Source organism: Perca flavescens, chromosome 11 (assembly GCF_004354835.1).
Source record: "Perca flavescens isolate YP-PL-M2 chromosome 11, PFLA_1.0, whole genome shotgun sequence".
Classification (NCBI taxonomy): Eukaryota; Metazoa; Chordata; class Actinopteri; order Perciformes; family Percidae; genus Perca; species Perca flavescens.
Genome location: NC_041341.1, coordinates 22,233,369 through 22,253,253, shown reverse-complemented (window position 1 = coordinate 22,253,253; position 19,885 = coordinate 22,233,369). Strand labels below are relative to the sequence as shown.

At 39.3% G+C, this 19,885-nt stretch overlaps 1 protein-coding gene and 1 long non-coding RNA gene across 3 annotated transcripts in view; one reads left to right on the top strand and one right to left on the bottom strand.

Annotated features, from left to right (window-relative positions):
• Positions 1–19,495, top strand: part of LOC114564570 (uncharacterized) — a 111,181-nt gene extending 91,686 nt beyond the window's left edge. The window contains exon 3 of the long non-coding RNA XR_003693773.1: positions 19,377–19,495. This is a non-coding gene — a long non-coding RNA (uncharacterized LOC114564570). The remainder of the gene's footprint in view (positions 1–19,376) is intronic.
• nr4a2a (nuclear receptor subfamily 4, group A, member 2a) lies at positions 3,714–8,949 on the bottom strand. Of its 2 annotated transcripts, XM_028591979.1 has the most exons (8): positions 8,795–8,949; positions 8,225–8,326; positions 7,146–8,011; positions 6,493–6,622; positions 6,145–6,308; positions 5,577–5,779; positions 5,232–5,410; positions 3,714–5,080 (listed from the first exon to the last, which is right to left on the bottom strand). In XM_028591979.1, the coding sequence occupies exons 3-8, from the start codon at positions 8,007–8,009 to the stop codon at positions 4,824–4,826; spliced, it is 1,797 nt and encodes a 598-aa protein (XP_028447780.1). In that variant the 5' UTR covers positions 8,010–8,011; positions 8,225–8,326; positions 8,795–8,949; the 3' UTR covers positions 3,714–4,823. The 2 variants fall into 2 exon arrangements, with proteins under 2 accessions (XP_028447780.1, XP_028447781.1); XM_028591980.1 differs by lacking the exon at positions 8,225–8,326.
• Positions 19,496–19,885: the final 390 nt, after the last annotated feature.

The following is a 19,885-nucleotide window of genomic DNA, read 5'->3' as shown; positions in this document are numbered from 1 at the left end:
TAAATATTTATGAGTGATCTGACTAGGCATCAAGTCCAGTCAATCTTCTTTGAAAGGATCTGTGCAAATGATTAACCTCATTTTACTGGTGCTGTCTGGGCTGGTAATGGCCATTAGAGCTAAGAAGGAGTGAGGCCTTTGATTTTTGGCTCCTCATCATTCACAGCTTGTCGCATCCCTTCATCCTTCATACATGGCTGCTGAATTGATTGTCTGTTTAGTCCTATGAATGATAAAGCTGCTCTGGGCCACAGGCTGAGAGGGACAGACACGGCTCACTTCCATCTATATGCAAGGTGGATTTCTTTTCCTGCCTCGCCACTTGGAAATCAGCTTTTTGCATTATTTATTGGACAATCATCAGCATTTCAATATGGTAAATCAAATAGTCACAGTAATATAACTATAGGCAGTCGTATCCAAAGGGCCATCATTCAACTCATTATTCATTCATTTTGTTTAGAGCTATAGTCGGAAGGACTCACGAGATTCATAAGTTGTGTAATCAACATGTTTTACTGCAGGCTCGCACAGCAGCCTGTCTGAACAGAGGAAAAGGTAACATGGAAGGAACTGATTCTGAGTGTAGACTGCGGGCGCTGAATAAGTAAAGAGTAGCAGAATTATTGAAAAGTGGCACATAAATAAGGACAGCTGACGAGACAGGTGGAATATAACCTCTTTAGGAAATAGTAATATGAAAACCAGAGTACGCTGACATACTGAAAAAGTCAGATGAATTTAATCACTTCAAAAAAAGTCTTGAGTAATAAAGAGCATGTTATGGTGTTTTAATCATAAAGCAATCTAGATCTATTTCAGGTCTTATTAGCAAGCGTTCTAATAAGATTCTGACTCTGTACCTCAAAATAACTTTTAATGCCACTTACATAAAATGTAAAGAAAGATAACACTTGTCATTTACTCTGGGCTTAATTCTATCCAAGTCAGAGAAAATGACATGTTGCGTCTGAAGCTCATATGCTGAGTAAGAGAAGATCAGCGGGCTGCATTTAATCATGTAGTTTCACACAGATGTGTGTAGCATGCGTATTTGTGCATCTTTATAATTCTCTTTTTTCTCCTTATCGTGACAAACAGTTGCAAACAGTCTAGTAGCAGTTTGAGCAACAGGGAGTTTTCCTCATTGGATGTCTGTCTAACAAGTTCTCATGTAGTGCAAAGGTGGAAGGTCAAGTCCTCTCCCACCACGGGGATCAGATGAGGCGAAGGTCTGGCTTATCTTGGCCTCCAAACATGGTCATTTACACATTAGACCTCCGGACTAAATCTAAATCACTGTCAAAATGCAAACCTTTTTTAGCAAAAACTGACAATATTGCATGTTAGAGTCAAAAGAAAGTAAATTTTTTTGTTGTTGGGGAATGGCTCCTGATGTAACGAAACACACCTCCAGCAGAGCTACAGCACTTTAAATCCATCAGCACCACATACGGGAACCTGTCAAATTGCATCACACAATTAGACAAAAGTGCAGCAATGTGCAGCTGTGCGTGCATCATACGATCCACGATAACCACAGTGTGCACCGTGCGTGTGTGGTAGCATCTATTAGTGGTACTATAAATGTGAAGCAGCGTTCTCAGAAGCTGGGACTCTGGGTCTTATAATTTGATTCTCACTTTGTGTTGGCAGCAGATACACAGCCTCTGTTCTCCACCTTCACTTTGCTGGTTTTGGTTTGTTGTTCTCTGTGCGGCAGCTGAAGACGAAGCAGAACAACTGGAGAATTACTTCTTTTTTCTCTGCTAAGGCTGACACGATCATGTCTAACCTTCCACTGGTGTCATGTGCGGGGAGGAAATTAGGCTCTTAATGAATTTAGACGCAAAGTCCTCCAGCACATATAATTATGCACAAACACTGACAGAAGTATTAGCTACTTGTGTCATGTGTTATTGTGTTGAGATAGACATGTTTAAAAGCTAACTGTACTTTGAGTCAATAGAGAGACCTTGTGACATTGTAATGCACCCTTTCAACAGATCTGCTAAATGTCAGCAAACTGGTTCTGAATGTAATCCCAATTTGCCTTGGAATTAGCACTTTACAGAGACGATCTAATTATTTAGACAATTTATTGCCTGCTGCTAATATCTCTCAAAATAAGCTGTTCCCTTCATCTTGATCATGTCTTAAATGTGGAATCAGTGAGGATAAGTCCCAGACATGCCTCAGAGCCTGGCGTCACTTCTCTCTTCTGATAGACTGAAGCAGAGGGTTTGTGACAGCCGCACTGCTTCAACTCGTGCAGGCCAATCACTGCCGTTTTATTTACATTTCTAAATGACTTTCATTTCTGCAGTTACACACTAAGACGCAGATTTAATGCGCAAATCTCCAAAGTGGCTTAAATTGTGGTTGTATGAGGGCGTTTAGTATTAAAGGATATAGCCTACAGTAGGACTTTTTACCTGACTGGAATCAGAGGCGCGCATAGCCGGACTCCCCGGGGGTTTGTGGGAGGTTGAGGGTAACAGGTTTACTATTAAACTGCAATAAAACAACTAGGTTACTTTGCCGGCTCCGCTAAAAAACTTTAAAATTTAACTTAGAGAAAAGTGTGCCGTCGTCGGATCTTTCTTGTTCACTTAGAATCCAAAATGACACCGCAAAGCGCAGCTCTGCGACGCACAATATTAAGCTGTGCTCCCTGTGCGCAACAGGATTTCACAATAAATGTGTTCCTTTCAGCTGCACACTGAGTGTGCCTTCTTTGTTATAGTAGGTTGTAGGTAGTCCGCCTTTTATTGTGGGAAAACCGTTAGTCTAAGTTCTGGTTCTGGTCTGACTCGTCGGCAGGTAAAACCGGTTAACAGTCTGCGTTTACATGATAAAAGTGAGGGCAAATGAAGCGCAACAATTATCTCGTATAAACATTCAAATAATATAAAGGTCACATATTTAATCCTTGACTGTTAGGCAACAAGGAGTCCAGAAAGACAACCTTAAACTTTTATTTACATCAACTTTCGCACCAGCAAAGAGCATCCAGAGAAACAGACTGATTTATAAAATGTTCTTTTTGAAATTGTTCGCTCAAAAATGTGATTTTATTTGGGATTCAAGCGGGGGAGAGTTTTATATTTAATCCGTTGTATCTTGTTTTCCTTTGTTAAATACAAATAGACATAAGAGAATGAAAATAGGTTTTAACAGCCTAACAATCTAAATATAAGAAATATCGACATGCATGCAGGAGAAAACTTTAAAGTGTTCCCTAAATTAGAAGTTGTTTAAAATGTAATTTGGATGACTAAAATGTTCGCTCAGTTTAGGCTTAAATTAAACGATTAGAATGGTCAAATAATAAATACATGCACATATATTTGTTTCTAAACAAAATAGAGAATTTAAACTCAAGATGAAAAGGCCTGCAACTTATTCCTAGTCTTTAAATGCAATAACTTACTACAGGTTCAAACAATTTCACATTAAGTTAAAGTTAGATATTGTTCAAATTATTGATTTTGCGCAAATAGGCCTGTAAGCGCTGCTCACAATACTTAAGGAAATTAAAATAATAAGTTTGAACCCCAAAAATATGTCTCTCTCGTGCGAAAGTAGCTCCTTCTGGTCAGAGGTGTTTTAATTTAAAGAATAAATTAATTTCAGAGAAATTATTTAGCAAAGAATTGATTTAAAAGTTTTATTTGTAAACATTAAATATTTCTTTCTCTCTAAAGTTTTTTTTTTTTTTAATTCGGCACCAAATGCGTTACAGACGTTGTAAGTACATCATGATGTCAAAGATGTGTGCCTATATCACACACTCATGAACCTCTTGATATAAGATGGGAGTTTTTCCATGTCCAAAACGTGTTAAATTATAACTACTTAGACGTTTATAAGACATAAAACATAGACAACGTGCTCAGCATGAACTTGGATGGTTTGAAATCGTTTAAATTGCACCATGCTTAGTGTAGCTCTTGGCAATAGAAATAAATATATAGAAACGTTTATATTCAACAGCAACAATACTTACAGCACATACAAACAAGGAATGTCTGACAGTTTTACAAACACCATGGGTCCCTCATTTTCTATACAGATGAGATATTTTTCCACATATGCGTCATACATAAAAGGAGTGCCATAACTACGAATCTGTATCAAATCTAGCAGACTACATAGTGTCCGGTATATATTATATATAGACATCACCTCAGCAAGTGCCTATAAAAGAAAAGAAAAAGGGGGAAACAAGAAAAGAAAACTAGAACATGCGTTGTCTTTTCTGGATACTTTTTGGGATCCTGTCAGAAACACATAGGCACGAGTCAGAAAAGAAAAGAAAATTAAATTTTTTCATTATAACAAACTTTGTACACATGTTATAAACCGATGCATTGGAGGCATCACATAATCTATCATAATATACAGTGTGTGTTTGTGTGTGTGTCTCTGTGTGTGTGTGTGTGTTTGTGTGTGTTCATATATATATAAATGGAATATATTACATATGAGTATGCTGAATCAGTAGAGCCGATGTTAAATAAACAGTAAGTGATTGTAAAACCGGATTAACTTTGTTGACAATTTGTCCACCGGAGAGAAATTCCCCGTGATGATTCACTCGTTTGGCAATCAAAGTATTAAAAGGTCTACACAGCAATCACACTCTGTCTCTTCCTCCTATTATTCTTTTTTCATAAATCCTTACTCATAATAGGGTACTGTTGTTCTATTAGCCTACAGGAGCTTGCAAATATTCAGAAATAATAACGTTAAAAATCTGTCAAGTCTGACTCACAAACAGTCTTTTGGAAGTTCTTTGAGGTCTCGCCATCGAGTCAGACTCAGAAAGGTAGGGTGTCGAGGAAAAGTTTGTCAATTATTGCTGGCGGAGGGACTAGATCTTCTAGTTTTAGGTAAAAGATACGCTGCAGACCTTGGGTACATAGTGTGCGCAGTTCAGGGAGCTTTCCCAAGAGTTTTGACAAGTAGTTGGGACGATTCAATCCACCGCCATTGAATGTCACTTGATCTTTGAGGCAGTTGACTATCTTGTTTTGGAGATCTTCAACTCTCTTGGGTTCCTTAAGCCCGTGTCGCTCTGAAATACAGAAGAAAAAAAGGACACAGTTAAATTATTTCCGATGCATTAACTTTCTCTGTTATTTCCGATGCATTAACTTTCTCTGTTATGCATAAATTGTAACGCAGGCAGACTAGAGTTTCCAAAGGAGTAGTCGCCTTTTACGCACCTGTTACCATCGCCAGAGCTGCGATACAGGAGAACGCTGAGATGTCTATGTTCATGCTCTGCAAGTTGGAAGAAAAGTCCACGATAGCGTCCACCCACTCTCCAAATCCACGGACGCACTGTAGCCTGTGTAACACCACTCCATTACAAAAAATAAGTTTGCCTTCCACTGGGTTGGACCTGCAATTAATAAGGAAATGCCATTAATTACGCTTGGCAATAAATGAGAATTTAAGAGCCTTCTTAATATTGGGCAGCTAATAAAACCCAAAGCAATGAAGCTTGAAGGAGCAGCTGATGATGATCTAAAGCCTGGATTGTTTTGTTTAATAATTAGGCGGCTTACCTGTACGCCAGCCGCAGGACAAAAAGTTCAAGGAAGGCGGATTCAAAGAGGAGATCTTGATCTTGCTTCGATAGGTCAGAAAAGCCGGGGATCTTCTCCGCCCAGCCCCGGATGATCTCCATGGAGCCCGTCAGGAGATCATAGAACTGCTGGATGTGCTGAGTGTTGTCTCCAGTCATTTGGTAGTCAGGGTTGGCCTGGAACTGGAATTTAATTTAAACAGCGCCTTAATGAGGTCCTTTAAAATATATAATCCGTGAAATTGCAAATGCCCATTTCCAAGAGGGAGAGGGTGCTTTTTCACTATTAAATTCATGTCTTCTTTTTATTAAGTTCTCTATTTCAACGCAATTTACTTTGGGGAAAATATGTCACATTAAAAGCCTGACAAAGTTAGGAATTCAGCGATGTATTACAGACAACTTTCAAGGCAGTAAATTGTACCTAAAAGCTGGACTACATAAAAAAAAAGTCCGTCAATCTTCTTTTGTTTTCACCCGGAGTTGTCAACTTTTTTTTTCTTTTTAAGTGCTGTGTTTTATTTCTGTGATAGTGGTACTTTACTTACTCTGGAGTAGTCCAAAGCGGACATGGAGGGGTTGGAGTCCACATGGGTCCGAACAAGTGCGCTTATGAGGCTAACCGGCGGTGAGGGTGGGGAGGGCTCCTGTGGACTTTTGGGTTTGGATGGTAGGCGTCCTCTCCGACCTTTTAGATTATCCGTCCGGACAACTGCATTGGAAGAAATATATGACACATAAGTCATTAATACGCAGTCCTGTTGTTGTGCGTAAATACTTAAATATGGTTTAAATAATAATCCAACACTCTATTACGCACAGGTTCCCCCAAGTATATCAGTGGGGAAATATAAATTACTGGTTTAAAATAATTGAAATGCATGGCCTAAACATACCTTCTCTCACCATTCCGACGACAATGCACTTTTGGAAACGGCAGAACTGGCAACGATTTCTTCGGCGTTTGTCGACAGGGCAGTTTTTATTTGCTAAACACACGTACTTTGCATTTTTCTGAACGGTGCGCTGGAAATAAAGAAAAGACAAAATGTCACCCTGAAGGCCTCTTTCCAAGGCTATATAACATGTAGAACACGGAATGTGGATTGCTGCACAAGTGATATAACAAAAAAAAAAAAAAAAAAATGAAAAGATGAAAACGATATAATATCTGTTTCATCTCCTGTTCGGGACTGCGCTGTATAAACCAACAACAGGGAATAGACCGTCAGCAAATACACATTCGTGGTCTTTAATATTTTACTCATTCCTTTGAGATCAACTATGTGTGGATACAGATATGCTTGTCATATAAAGTTATTTTACGCACGTCAAAATAGGCGTGTAATATTTAGTGTAGCCCGCATTGAAAATCTAATTCTATCAGCTGTATGTTTAGGTTGTCTTATTATTATCATCATTATTATTATTATTTTAATAAATTGGCCAGATTGTAACTCACAGGCGCCGTGAATAATAAGGAACACACAGTATATATTTCATGTAATAACAGTAACACTGATTCATGGTTGCTGTCACGTCAGCCCACCTTGAAAAATCCTTTGCAGCCCTCGCAGGTTCTCACTCCATAATGCTGGCAGGCTGCGTTGTCCCCACATACTGCACACAGACCCTCGTTTGACGGAGATCCTCGGGACGGGGGCGATGGCACTTGGCTGTCCACCAGCTGGTGCCCGTGGCCGAGCTGCAGGGAGTGAGGAAAGGCCAGACCCGCCTGTTTCCGTATGGGCACCCCAAAGCTCTGACCGTCCAGGCCGCGGTGCACGCCCGGGTTGTCGTGGTTCATGGAGACGTGCAGCGGCCCGTCGAACCGCATCTGACAGCTGGAAACAGGAGTACCGGGCGGGGACTGCTTGAAGGAGAAGAGCGACAGCCTTGACACCGGATTCTTGCGCTGGTCCATCATATGAGACGTGGCCGCAACATAGTTCTGGTGGAAACTGTGGAGGGAGCCAGGGTCCTCCCACATGTGATTAGGCTGAACCTGGAAGTTTGGTGTACTCGGGGCATGGGGCGAGGAGGGTTTGAAGTACATAGGCCCAGAATGAGCCATCATTTCCTCCGACTGAGGTGGCAGGTGGCTCTGCTGATGGTAGTTGTGCATCTGGACGTCCTCTACCTTGATAGAGGACTGCTCTCCAGAGTGGGGCATCTGATACAGACAGGGCGGTTTAACGTCGTAACTAGTGTTATAGTTGTCCATGAATGTACTGAAACTTGGGAGAGAAGTAGTAGCTGTAATTTCAGTGTTGGTCAAGTCCATGCTAAACTTAACAAACTCAGGTGTTAAGAAGTCGCAGCTGTATTCTCCTGCGGTGTGGTAGCTGTAGCTCTGGGAAGCAGGACTAGCTCCTTGAGGTGATGATCCATACTGAGCCTGAACGCAGGGCATGGCTGTAAACCAAACCGGTAGAAACACATGAGAATTTCTCAAATAAATGATCAAGCCGTGAAGAAAGTTTTACAGTTTCATGTTGAATCTAATTTTACTCTAAACAGAAAACAGTAATAACAGTGCTTAACGTTAATGAGTAATTTCATAATAAAATAACTTGAAACAACACTACATCTGTGTATTTTATTTGTAAATAAGTTTCCATATCCTACCTCAAGTCTTCTGACCGTTTTTCGGTGACACTTGAAATGGATATTGTCAGGAGTTGTATGGCTGACAGGATGCAAGAAAGCGGCTCTGTTCTGGATCTTCCCCTAATAAAACACATCACTTTGACATTTACTAGATTATAAAATAAAACAATATCTAAAATGACCACGAGATCCCAGATAAAGACAGATTTAACCAACGCGCACAAAATGCAACCGATTTCTAATTACGCACAGCGTTTTGAAAAAGGTCATAAAAATGTTGAATGGATCCCGAGGAAAAACGTGCACATAGAAATTAAACAGCATGAGTCGTCTTTTTCTTTTCTTACTATAAAGTGTGCGGTTGTTCGTGATGAACAGACCAACTTCGCGCGCTTGACATTAGTGACAACTTGTCTAGAAAGCAGAAAGCTAAAAATAAATCTCGTGAAATATCAGCAGCACAGTCTGAGTCAGACTGAGATTTGAATCATTTCAGTTTAACAGTGAAAACAGTCTAAAAGAAAAAAAAAGTGCAGGTGCAACTTAAGCGCAGATGATGTTGAAAAGAAAGAGATGAGTGAATCTTACCTCTTTCACATCAGGATCGTGGCTTTCAATCCATGCGATAAGCATGCAGGAGGTATTCATCAATTTCAGTAAAAGCTCCAAATCATGAGCGGCGGTACCCAACAATGCCAGGCAGACAGACCGTGTGACTCCGCGCACTGACAGCGACTCCAGCTTCGACTACCCAGTCTGGCCAATGTGGCTTTGTTTATGTGAGCTCTGGATACCGTGGCCCACGTGTTTCACAGCGCGACGTCATCGGCGTCGACACTGACATGAACCAATCCGCTTGGGAACTTTCTCAAGCCCCAATTTTTCTGGCGAGTATCTGTTTGTCTTGTGGTATGTGTTCTATGTTGCTTCCTTCATGGACATTAGCAGAGATGTAGTGGAGGGTAAACCCTCCTGTGCTCAGTTCAGACACTTTTGTGTTTGCAGAGGACTTAAGTCACGCTTGTTTTGGGCTGACATTAATCCGTGATTTATTTGTTATTATCACAGGTCTGCAAAGGAGACAGGTTATAATGAGCTGGTAGTTTCTGATTAACTTTTGTTAGTACTGATGTTTTTCTTCAGGCCATGGTGTAATCACCTTTGTTTTATCCACCACAGCAACACACAGGACTATTATTGTTTGGAAATGGAGACATTTAATGTATTATAACACAGATACAATACAGGTAAACTTTCAGGTTGCAGTAAGCCAACATGTAAAGATGCATTTTTATAATCAGGTATTAAAACACACAGCTCACAAGTACTGACTGGCCCAGAGTTTATTCACTGCCTGATAGTTGTTATTTTAGTGTAAAACTGAGATGAGTGTACATTGGCACAGTTATGTCACAATGTGGCTGATACGCCAGACTCACTACACTTGTATGGAATAGGCCTAATGAAGCGAGGGTCAATATTATTCTTCGTTATCTTCTGACAGGATTTCTGTATTTCAATTGTGTTCCAAATTTAGACCTTAGATAGGGTGGGGTTTGTGGGGTGGGCTGCCTATTCATAGCTGGTATGGTGAGCTGCTGGAGGAAAAAGGGAGGGGGGGATAATTAGTGGGCCTGTAGCCAGTTGTCATGGGGGACCCAATTTAGTCCCCAGAGAGGGAAATGTGATAGGAGCGGCAGAATGGAGAGTGACGCAGAAAAACGCTCAAATTGACGCAGTCGCCAAAATAATCTTTTGGCTTTATTGTTCTGCAGCGATGGAATAACTGATCCCAGTGCAATCTTACACCAACACCTTGTAAGCCAATCAAGTTGGCCTCCATTTTTTTACATGCATATTGGCCTGGGCAGCAAGCCATGGTGAGGAGGGAGTGTACATATAGGGTGCAACAAGGAGTGTAGAAATGTATGCCCACATGCACGTAACAGCAGCCAGCATCACATAGCACGCAGCATCGTGTGTTATTTCTAGTGGATTGATGCTTTATTATATGAGCCACAGAACAACCATCAGTCTCAGAGCAGTTTTTTTTGTGTGCCCTGTGCTCAGTGCACACAAGGACAGAATGTGCAAGGAGGGGGGCAAAGGAAACTGTATATCACCTCTAGAGGACACTATTGTTCACCAGCCATACATCAAGCAGCTCCTGTTTCTTACAATTAACCTTTTAATTAACCTAACCCCATTAGGGCTGTGTGGTCACGCCCAGACGTTTTCAGGTGGGCTAGATGGCAGGATTTGTAAATTACAAATTCTCCACACTGCATTGTGAATATTCAGAAAACTAGTAGAGTAAAAGTTCTGGTGTTTTTGCCTCCTCCTTGCCTTCATGGTAGCTTCTAATTAGACCACCTTTCACTTGTGTTTTTTTACAGGAGGCTTCTAGTTTGTCAACACATAATCTTTCATTGTGTGCTGAAATCTACTTACCACACATGCATTTATGTAAAGTGGCCTATGTACACAACACATTCAAACTATTTTGTCTGAAAACATGACAGGACGCTGCATGGTCACGCTGTGTTTCTGTCATCCATTTACCATATAGAATTCGGAATGAAAACACAATTAGCAGTTTAATTGGCCATTTTACTGACAAATAATTAACTTCTAATTCATATGCACAATTAATTGACAGCCATTTGAAAGTAAGGAGTTAGTTTTAATCACACAGAAGTTATTTCCTGAGATTATATTTTTAACTTTGTTTGAAGAAATGTATACTGACATTACCAATTTTAGAGTGTGGGCGTGAGCAACTGTGTGCTAGAGAGAGAGAGAGAGAGAATAGCTCTGTTATTAATTTCTCTGCAGGTAGCCTACAATCCGAAAATCTGCAGAAAATGCACTGCAATTAGTGGATAAGAAGCTGTCATCATCTTAAGGTCTTAGGATGCTTATGGATTCCCGTTACAGTCAGACTGCCTGATAGGTCGCCCCAGGGCGAGAACAGGAAAGTAAGCAGTGATCACCACTTGATTCGCTGAACAGGGTGTTCATCATATGCAATAATATAAAATAATATCATAAAAGGAACCGTCCTGCTGCATAATACGTACTTGTACATTGGATTTCGTGAGCTTAGAATTATAAGGTTCTATCTCCGTTTAGGGTAGTTCTGAGATATTGAGCATCAAAGTTTTTACATCCCAGCTATTTTGTGAGATGGAACCTTTTTATTTTATTAACAACTAACTAAGAAAATATTTTTTTACAAAAATAACACCACACAGGCATTAATAAACACCTAAGGGATCAGATTATGTCACAAACTCAATTTTGGCCAAAAGTGGAGATAGAACCTTATAATTCTAAGCTCACGATTTCTTAATACATTTTCCTTGCTAATATAATACTTATGTACTTTTACTTGAGAAGTAATGGGGTATGTATACATTGCTACTTTGACTTAAGTCATCTTCCACCACTGTTAATGTATAAGCAGCACTTTAATGTTGTTGCTGGTCCCGGTATTGCAATAAGACAACTGCTTCTATACTGCTGGTTTAATCTATTGGGTGAGGCTATTTGTACCCTGGTGCAATTAGAAGTGTATGCTATTTGCCCCCCTGGTACAATTAGAAGTGTATGCTATTTGCACCCCTGGTACAATTAGCAGTGTATGCTATTTGTACCCTGGTGCAATTAGAAGTGCTATTCGTACCCCGGAGCAATTAGAAATGAATGCTATTAGTACCCTGCCGGTGCACACAGCAATGCGTTCTATTAATACCCTATCTGGTACAAATATCAATGTATGCTATTTGCACCCCTGTGCATTTACAGTACCTTGGCATATATTTACACACAGTTATCCATACTAATCATGTATTACACCTTTTTGGAATATTATCGCCCTGACATTCTTACCCTAACCATAACCAATCCCACTCCTCTTGCCTAAACCTAACCAACCCAACCAGAGCAGAAAAAAAAAGAATTTGCGTTCGCGGGTCCTGACTTGCGCAATTGCATGCAAATTATCCAATCCAAATTTTAAAAAACAAGATCACCACACAGGGGAATTGAACTCCAAACTCCCATACCAAGGTAAGCATACTAACCACTCACCTAGCAGTTCTTTCAGGAAGTTGAACAACTGTTTACTTGGTTTCTTCAAGCCTCGGTTGCTAGGTAACCATACTGTATACAAAAAAATAGGTACTAACTAACAAACCAACGGTTGTTTGCTTTCACTGAAGACAGAAAACGCAACTGTAGTATCCATTTTCCGCTAGAAATTCAATTGTTATATATATTTCTGCGGTCATGGAAGATGAACGTCCGCCATGATTTCGGTGCACGCAAGCAACGTTTTTTTGTTGTTACGTCACAGGGTGTAAATAGCTCAGCTGTGTGGCCGAGGCTATTCGTACCGGGGGTGCAAATAGACACTCCGTAATCTATTTCTTTATATGCAGTATTGCAGCTCATCACGTGTTTTGCATACTATATCTTACCTGGGAAGTAACTTGAAGAGTAAGAACAGTATTTTGTGTATGTAGTGGAGCAGATGTAGAAAATGGATATATTCTTTAAAGTAGGGCTGAACGATTAATCGCATTTGCAATAATATCGCGATATGTTAAAACACGATTTCCTAATCCCAAAGGCTGTGATTTGGTCACGTGACTTGCAAGAGTAAATCATCTTAGGCTGACAGTCTCTAATACATCCATGGACAGTCTGCACTCCGCAGAGAAAGCACCAACTTGGCGCTAACGCTACGCCGTACTTTGAGCAGATTTCTGTCATTCAAACAACTCTGAGTTGTAGTTTAAAACTTTTACAGCCATTTTAATAAAATGAGGGGTTTTATTTATACATGCAGTTAATGGATACAGGCACGCAGAACTGAATGCTCGGTTAGCAACGATTAGCTCTGATTAGCGGTTAGCTCCAGTTAGCTAGCTCCGTTATAAAGATATGGAGTGGAGGAGACTGCCGCGGAAAGGGGTAACAACCAGACTCTGATAAATGACGTTCAACGGTTTTATTAGTACAGTTAATCCCGCGGCAAGACCACCAGCAGCATGCTACTACTAACGTAACGATAGTAATAAGTGCAACGTTGACGCTGTCATGCACGCGACATGCAACTTCATGAGGAGGAGGGGCTGGAGGCAGCTCCTCTGTGTGCGCTGTAAAAAAAAATACATTGTTGTTTGGATAGATATATAAAAAATATATATATATATATATATATATATATATATATATATATATATATATATATATATATATATATATACTATATATTTTTTTGATTCTTATTTAACTGTCTAGTAAAGTTCAAAGACAGTGTTGAAAAACTGCAATTCACATTTATATTTCTGCAATCGGCACTTTAGATTGTGTGATTTGTTTCTGACTTTCATATGAATGTTTACACCAGGCTTGGTCAGTGCTCAATATATTACTGTGATTGAAGTAGTTAAATAAAAAATGTCATTCCTATAAATTCATGCATCACCTAATTCCATCATCACATACAGGCCTGGCCTCCAGGAAAGAACAGTTTGTTTAATCTTGTGTTGTTCATACTATACAATGATTTATTGCTTGTCTTTGTTGAATAATACAGAAGACAAAGAGTTTAAAAAATAATCGCATATTAAATCGCAATATTGGTGAAAAAAATCGCAGTTAGATTATTTTCCAAAATCGTTCAGCGCTACTGTAAAGCACCACTTCCTTAAAATTGTATTTTAGCATATTACTTAACAAAATTATGGAAATAATTAAGAAAATGTGTGTTACTAATGGTCTTTCCACTTCTTTTAGTTTCATAACCACTGATTGATCCACTTACTACTTCAGATTAGTTATCCCTGAAACTGGATAACAACTAGGAGGGAGTTGTTCCACTCACTTACGCACACTTAAATTGAAGCCCAGGTAGTTTGCAAAATCTACTGGTCCCTCACACAAACCTCATTTCATTTCTAAGCACCAGCAGGTATCAAACTTTCTGAGAATTGAACAGCCCGACCCCAAAGGCATCCCTTTGCTCAGTGTCTTCTTTCCATTTCTAGATTCCCACTTTACAAGCTTAAATGTCTACTTAATATGCTTTAATGCCTGCTCTTTAGAGCCTGGGAGCACTTCATCACTTTTATACACCTTTATATAACACACTGTTAACTAGCAATGCCTTATGGAACAGCTTGTCTTGCAGCTGGAAGGCGCCTCCATGGCATGATGGAGGTACCTGTTCACCATTCACAATGAGACAGTAAAATGGGAATAGAGGCCTCTGCATACTGCTGCTGTCTATATCAGTCAACGATGAATATTCATGAATCACAGTGTCATGACATGCTCTGTAATTGGCAGCAACATTAGTAATGACACTGCTGGTATCAAGTCCCTGCATATTCATGTGGTGGGGTAATATTTCCTCGTGGTGCTGTTTTTTTTTTCTCTCCTCCTGAAAGTGAAAATGTATTCTGAATCTGCAGGTGTCCCTGGTGCCACAATCAATTGCTGGCTGGATTGTGCCCCAGTGAAAATCAGACAAACCATTAGTTTCTTTGTCAATCTCTTTGATTAATAATATATCTGAATTATAAAAGGTTGAGAGGACTCTGAGAATAGTGTGAATCTCTTTGTAATAGTTATGAATGCAGTCCTTCAGGACTCATATGTACCATGTCATTGCCACTGGGCATTAGAAAGATCAGTGGTAAAATGCATTGATTACTTTTCCCTCAAAAATAACACACCAAAATTATTCAATTATTCTGGTAACATGAGGAATGAGATTCTGCTCTTTTATCCAAGTTGTTTGAGGTGTGAGTAGATTTAGCAGCTTGCACAGACAAGAGCCTGCTCATCCAGGTTACACACTGATAGTGGGCTCGCTGTGGCAGATTTCTTTTTGTACTGGAATTTGCTGCAACTCCATTTCGGCCCCAATAAAGTGTCCTAGAATGGATGATGAGGGAATTGGATAAAGCTTTGCCTAAGCTGCAAGGCTTTCTCTTCTAAGCAGCTGGATGGGAGGATTTTTCTCCTCGTGCCTTCAGTTTAGTGCAGTGCACTATTCAAACTGGTGTTAGGAGGCAGACCTGGTTCTAGACCAGAACAAGGATCAGTATTAAAGCGGTAACATTGTTTAGAACAAAGGAAACTTCATAGACACAGCACTAGTCATATTTCAGTGGTGGATGAAGTATTCAGATCCTTTTACTCAAGTAAAAGCACCAATGCAAAAATGTATAAACACTCCATTGCAATTAAAAGTCCTGCATTCAAAATCTACTACTACTACTTAAGAAAAAGTACAAAAATATAATCGAAATGTAGTAAGTGTCAAAGTAAAAGTACTCATTCTGCAGTTAAATGTCCCCTTTAACTGATCAATTAACATTATTAGATTGTGTATGATGCATTATACTTTTGAGGCTGGCAATATCGAGCTACTTTTAACTACTTATATATAGTTAAGTAGTTTAGACCAGTGGTTCCCAACCTAGGGGTCACAAGATACATTTGAGGGGTTGTGAGATGATTAATGGAAAAAGGAATGAAGAAATGAGAAACAAATCTGTCTCTTTGTTTTTGGGAATTTTCTCTCATGTTTGCTTTTTTGGAGAAACTCTGGACACTGGTTTGACCTTTACGTGCCTCCAACAGTTATTTAAATGAAACCATCTGAGAAGTTAGGAGGGAGAATGTCTCTTTGGTGGAACTGCTAACAACAGATTTTTTGTAAGCGGTCACAAGTCAAAAAGGTTGGGAACCACTGGTTTAATCTTTAACAATGCATTACATTTTATAATCTCTTCATATGTTGTTGCAGCCTGTTTCCATACACTGTTCATAATTGTACCCACGAAAAGTCATGCACTATAATTCATATTTAACCCACATAATCGTGAGCCAGGACGTGCAGGGCTGCTTCTATAGAGGAAGTCTGGTGACGTAGTATAAAGAGCAGAGTTTACTTGGGAGGAGGTGGATGGATGGGTCAAACTAACGAGGACTTTCACCCAGAAGACCACTGCTCCTGTCCTGTATAAAGGCAAAATTCAACGTTGACTTATTTTAACAAAATTTTGTTACTTAACTTATGTACTCAACTAACGCCACTTATGTAAGTTACATGACAAACTTACTTGTTTAACCCAAACCATGTTCTTGTCCTAAACCTAACCAAGTAGTTTTGTTGCCTAAACAGGTTCTGCATGCAGGGGCTTTTGCAGGTATACTGATACCACGGGTTGCTGGACATTTTTAGGATAAGGCACAAAACAGTTTGATATGAACCATTGTATGATGATACGTTGCAGCTTGTTTTGTAAAATATTAATCTAAAAAGTAACTAGTAACTATTGCGGCAAAATAAATGTGAAGTGAAAAAATACATCATTTCCCTTTGAGTTATAGCAGAGTATAAGTATAAACTAACATAAAATACCATCAATTTGTACTTAAGTACAGTACTTGAGTAAATAAACTTTTCAACACTGCATGTAACCTTCATACAGGCCTGCAAACTAAGAAAAGATAAGATGTACAGTACATTTTCTGAATACAGCCTGACTATGCCAGCTATACTATATGCAGTTTGTTTCAGCAATGGATTACCTACACTGATTGCAGTTTCTGTTCTTTGTCCTCTTTTTTTACTGTTGATCACCAACTGAGCTGTATCTGTGCATTGCAGGAGGATGCATGGCATTCCACAAGGCAGTAATGGGAACTGCTGTCAGTGCTAGAGGAGGCTAGTTTGCATTTTATAGCCTTACTCAGCTGGCAGAATACAATAGAAAATAGGTAAGATTCCCTCAAGTGTTGCAGAGCAATGCTGAGTGTGCTCTGTTGTTAACAAAGTCTTATTAATATAATTAGAAAAGAAAATTGCGATCATATTAGATCTCATTTTATGTATCACAGATCATAAATGGGATAAGTAATAAGGAGATTCACAGGGGCTCGTTTTAGTTTCTTTGCATCCTGTTCACTATTCTTTCTAACAGATGATAGATTGTGTGGTGCCTCTGCAATGTGCATATGAGGAACAACTTGAGAATCATTTGTCTTTTTCTTTTTGCTTATTTTAGATAATCCGGTGCCATCATCTTATTTACTAAGTACACGTCATGCAATTAGTCAAGTTTGCTTGTTAACATGTCTCAGTGCCATCCGTCTGCGTGCCACATGCAGATTTTGTGATTAATCTAGAAAGACAATATTTTGAAATGTTATTGGGAGTGGAATATAAATAAGCATGTGATGTATTGTCTTTTATTGCTTGATGGTGTCTGACAGCTTTGTCACAGAAAATGCATTGCTTCTTTTTTCCTAAATCCATCATAAGGAATATAAAGACATATGCATAATAATGAAACACATTTATTAATGTGTACTGTCCCCTGGAGTCACATGACAATGAAATTGATGACTGGTTTTCTTTTGCATAGAGGTTGTATGCCTGTATCACATGTAGAGGCGGCTGAACAGGTAAAAAAAAAAAACATTACATGGATGAGCTCAGAGTTCAGCTTGAGACGAAGGTCTCACAGGAGTTTGATGGTTTTATTGGCGGAGGTGGAATCACTGACTCGGGTTAGATGCACTCACTGGGAGTAAGTTGCTTTTGTCCTCTGGTTTGTAAATAAAGAGCTGGAGTTGTGTACTGCTCATCCAAGGAGCAGGCTATTTAGTCTGAGTCCACCAGTTGTTTCTGGAACCTTAACTGTTAAGGCTTTTTTGATTTACACTGACTATAAATTGATTTTCCCAGCTTGTATGGATATTGTTAATCTATATAGAAGCAAACATGTTTCTCCAACCCTGGTGATATTCTGTATTTTCCTTATAGTCAACAAATGTAGCCAAATCCTGATATTCCTCTGTGCCATAGACCTCCATTATTGCCCAAATGGGGCGACATGTTTCTTCATTACCATGAACCTGGGCACTGGAATGTAGTTTATTTTAAGCAAATCTTGCTGCTGTTAATACTAGAGCACCGAATGTGTATTAATCCACAGCGAAAATTGTCCCTAAGAAATTCACTAATTACTCCTGTTTAAGTAATATTTGCTAAAATATACTGATGTTTTAGGAAATATCCTAGCATAAAAAAAACTAAACAATGTATATATATTTTTGTGACCTGTTTTCAAAGATTTACTCAGTACCAATGATCTTTGGCTCAATGTCCTGAGTCCCACAGACAAACTAACACATTGTTGGTTTTTACCAAAAAGTGTCTGATTGAATGTATTGGGCTTTCATGAGCAAACAAACTGATAAATCCCAGTTTTTCCTACAGCACCAGTGCCATCGTTTTTTGAGAGGATTTTTCATGACAGACTCTTGTTCAGCCCCGGCACGCAACCACAAATGGGCATTCTCCATCCTGATGTTGCATAACCTCCTTGCCATTGTGATGGAGTTGCTTCCAAGCCGTCTCTCTGGGGCGCTTCACAAGTCTGCTATGAAGTCTAGAGCAGCAGCATCGTTATACTGGAAAGATTCCTCTTCTTAACAAGTCTGTGGGCTTTAGTCCAATCACAAAAAAACAAAAAAAACTCCTTTGTTTTCTTCCAATGAGGGGAGCATCCTCTTGCAGTTACCATTACATACCAAATCAATTATCTATGCCGCTAGTAGGAGGCTTCTTAAATGTGTTTTGCCCCTTTATTTAAACTGGTTTTCTAATGGCGATGTAGAGGGGGTTTTCAAACCCCATGCTTCTAATCCACAGTTATTCTTCCTTTCTTCTTTTCAAAACTGGGATTTACAGACCATCCGGGACAGCAAAGAAGCTTCTAATAGGCAAAGTAAAGAGTGATTTTATTGTTAAAAATGTTTTGAAAGTCATAAGATTTCCCGGAAATACATTTGTAAAAAAATTTCTAAGGAAAACCAATACTTTCTAGATTTCTTTTCTATGTTTGGTTTCTATAATGGTGTTCTCAAAACATGCAGTCCCCTTTTGAGATTCATGCTGTCATACTGGTGGAAATGATTGTTGTTTTTAACCAATGGAATATGTATGGCTTCACAATATTGTTCTCGTCATGAATATTACAGTGGAAAGTTGTGCATATGTGAATAGCATCTTGATCCATTCTAAAGATTTGGGACAATAAGTATCCACATGTTGATGTGTTTCCTTGGCTCCCATTGTCAGATCTCAAAACTGCCCTTGTGCAGAGAGACGATTTCTCATCAGGCACCAGCAGCCGGAGCACCAAGCTTATTCACGGAGGAGTCCGATATCTACAGAAAGCCATCATGAAATTGGATTACAAACAGGTAAATGCTTCATTTTTTCTCCGCAGCTGACACTTATCCGCAGAATTCCTGGTCCCTCTGGTCATATTGCTTTATTTACCCTCCCATGTTCATTTTTCATTCACGGAAGCAGTGACATGTTTTCCTTGAATGACTGCCTGGCTGGAATTTTCTGAAGTTGTTTTAAAGAATTCTTACAACTTAGCGGGCCTCTGTTGTTATCATATTGTGACTTAATTCATGAAATTATCTCTCAGTAATAGGTGGAATAAAGTCTATGTGTCCTCCTTTGTCTGTGAATTGTTAAAGGCGAGTCACCTAGGTTCAAACTGAAATGTCACCATTTTCTGTTACATTTCACAATATATGAGAAATCTCATTATTCTCAGCTTGTGTTTTCTTTAG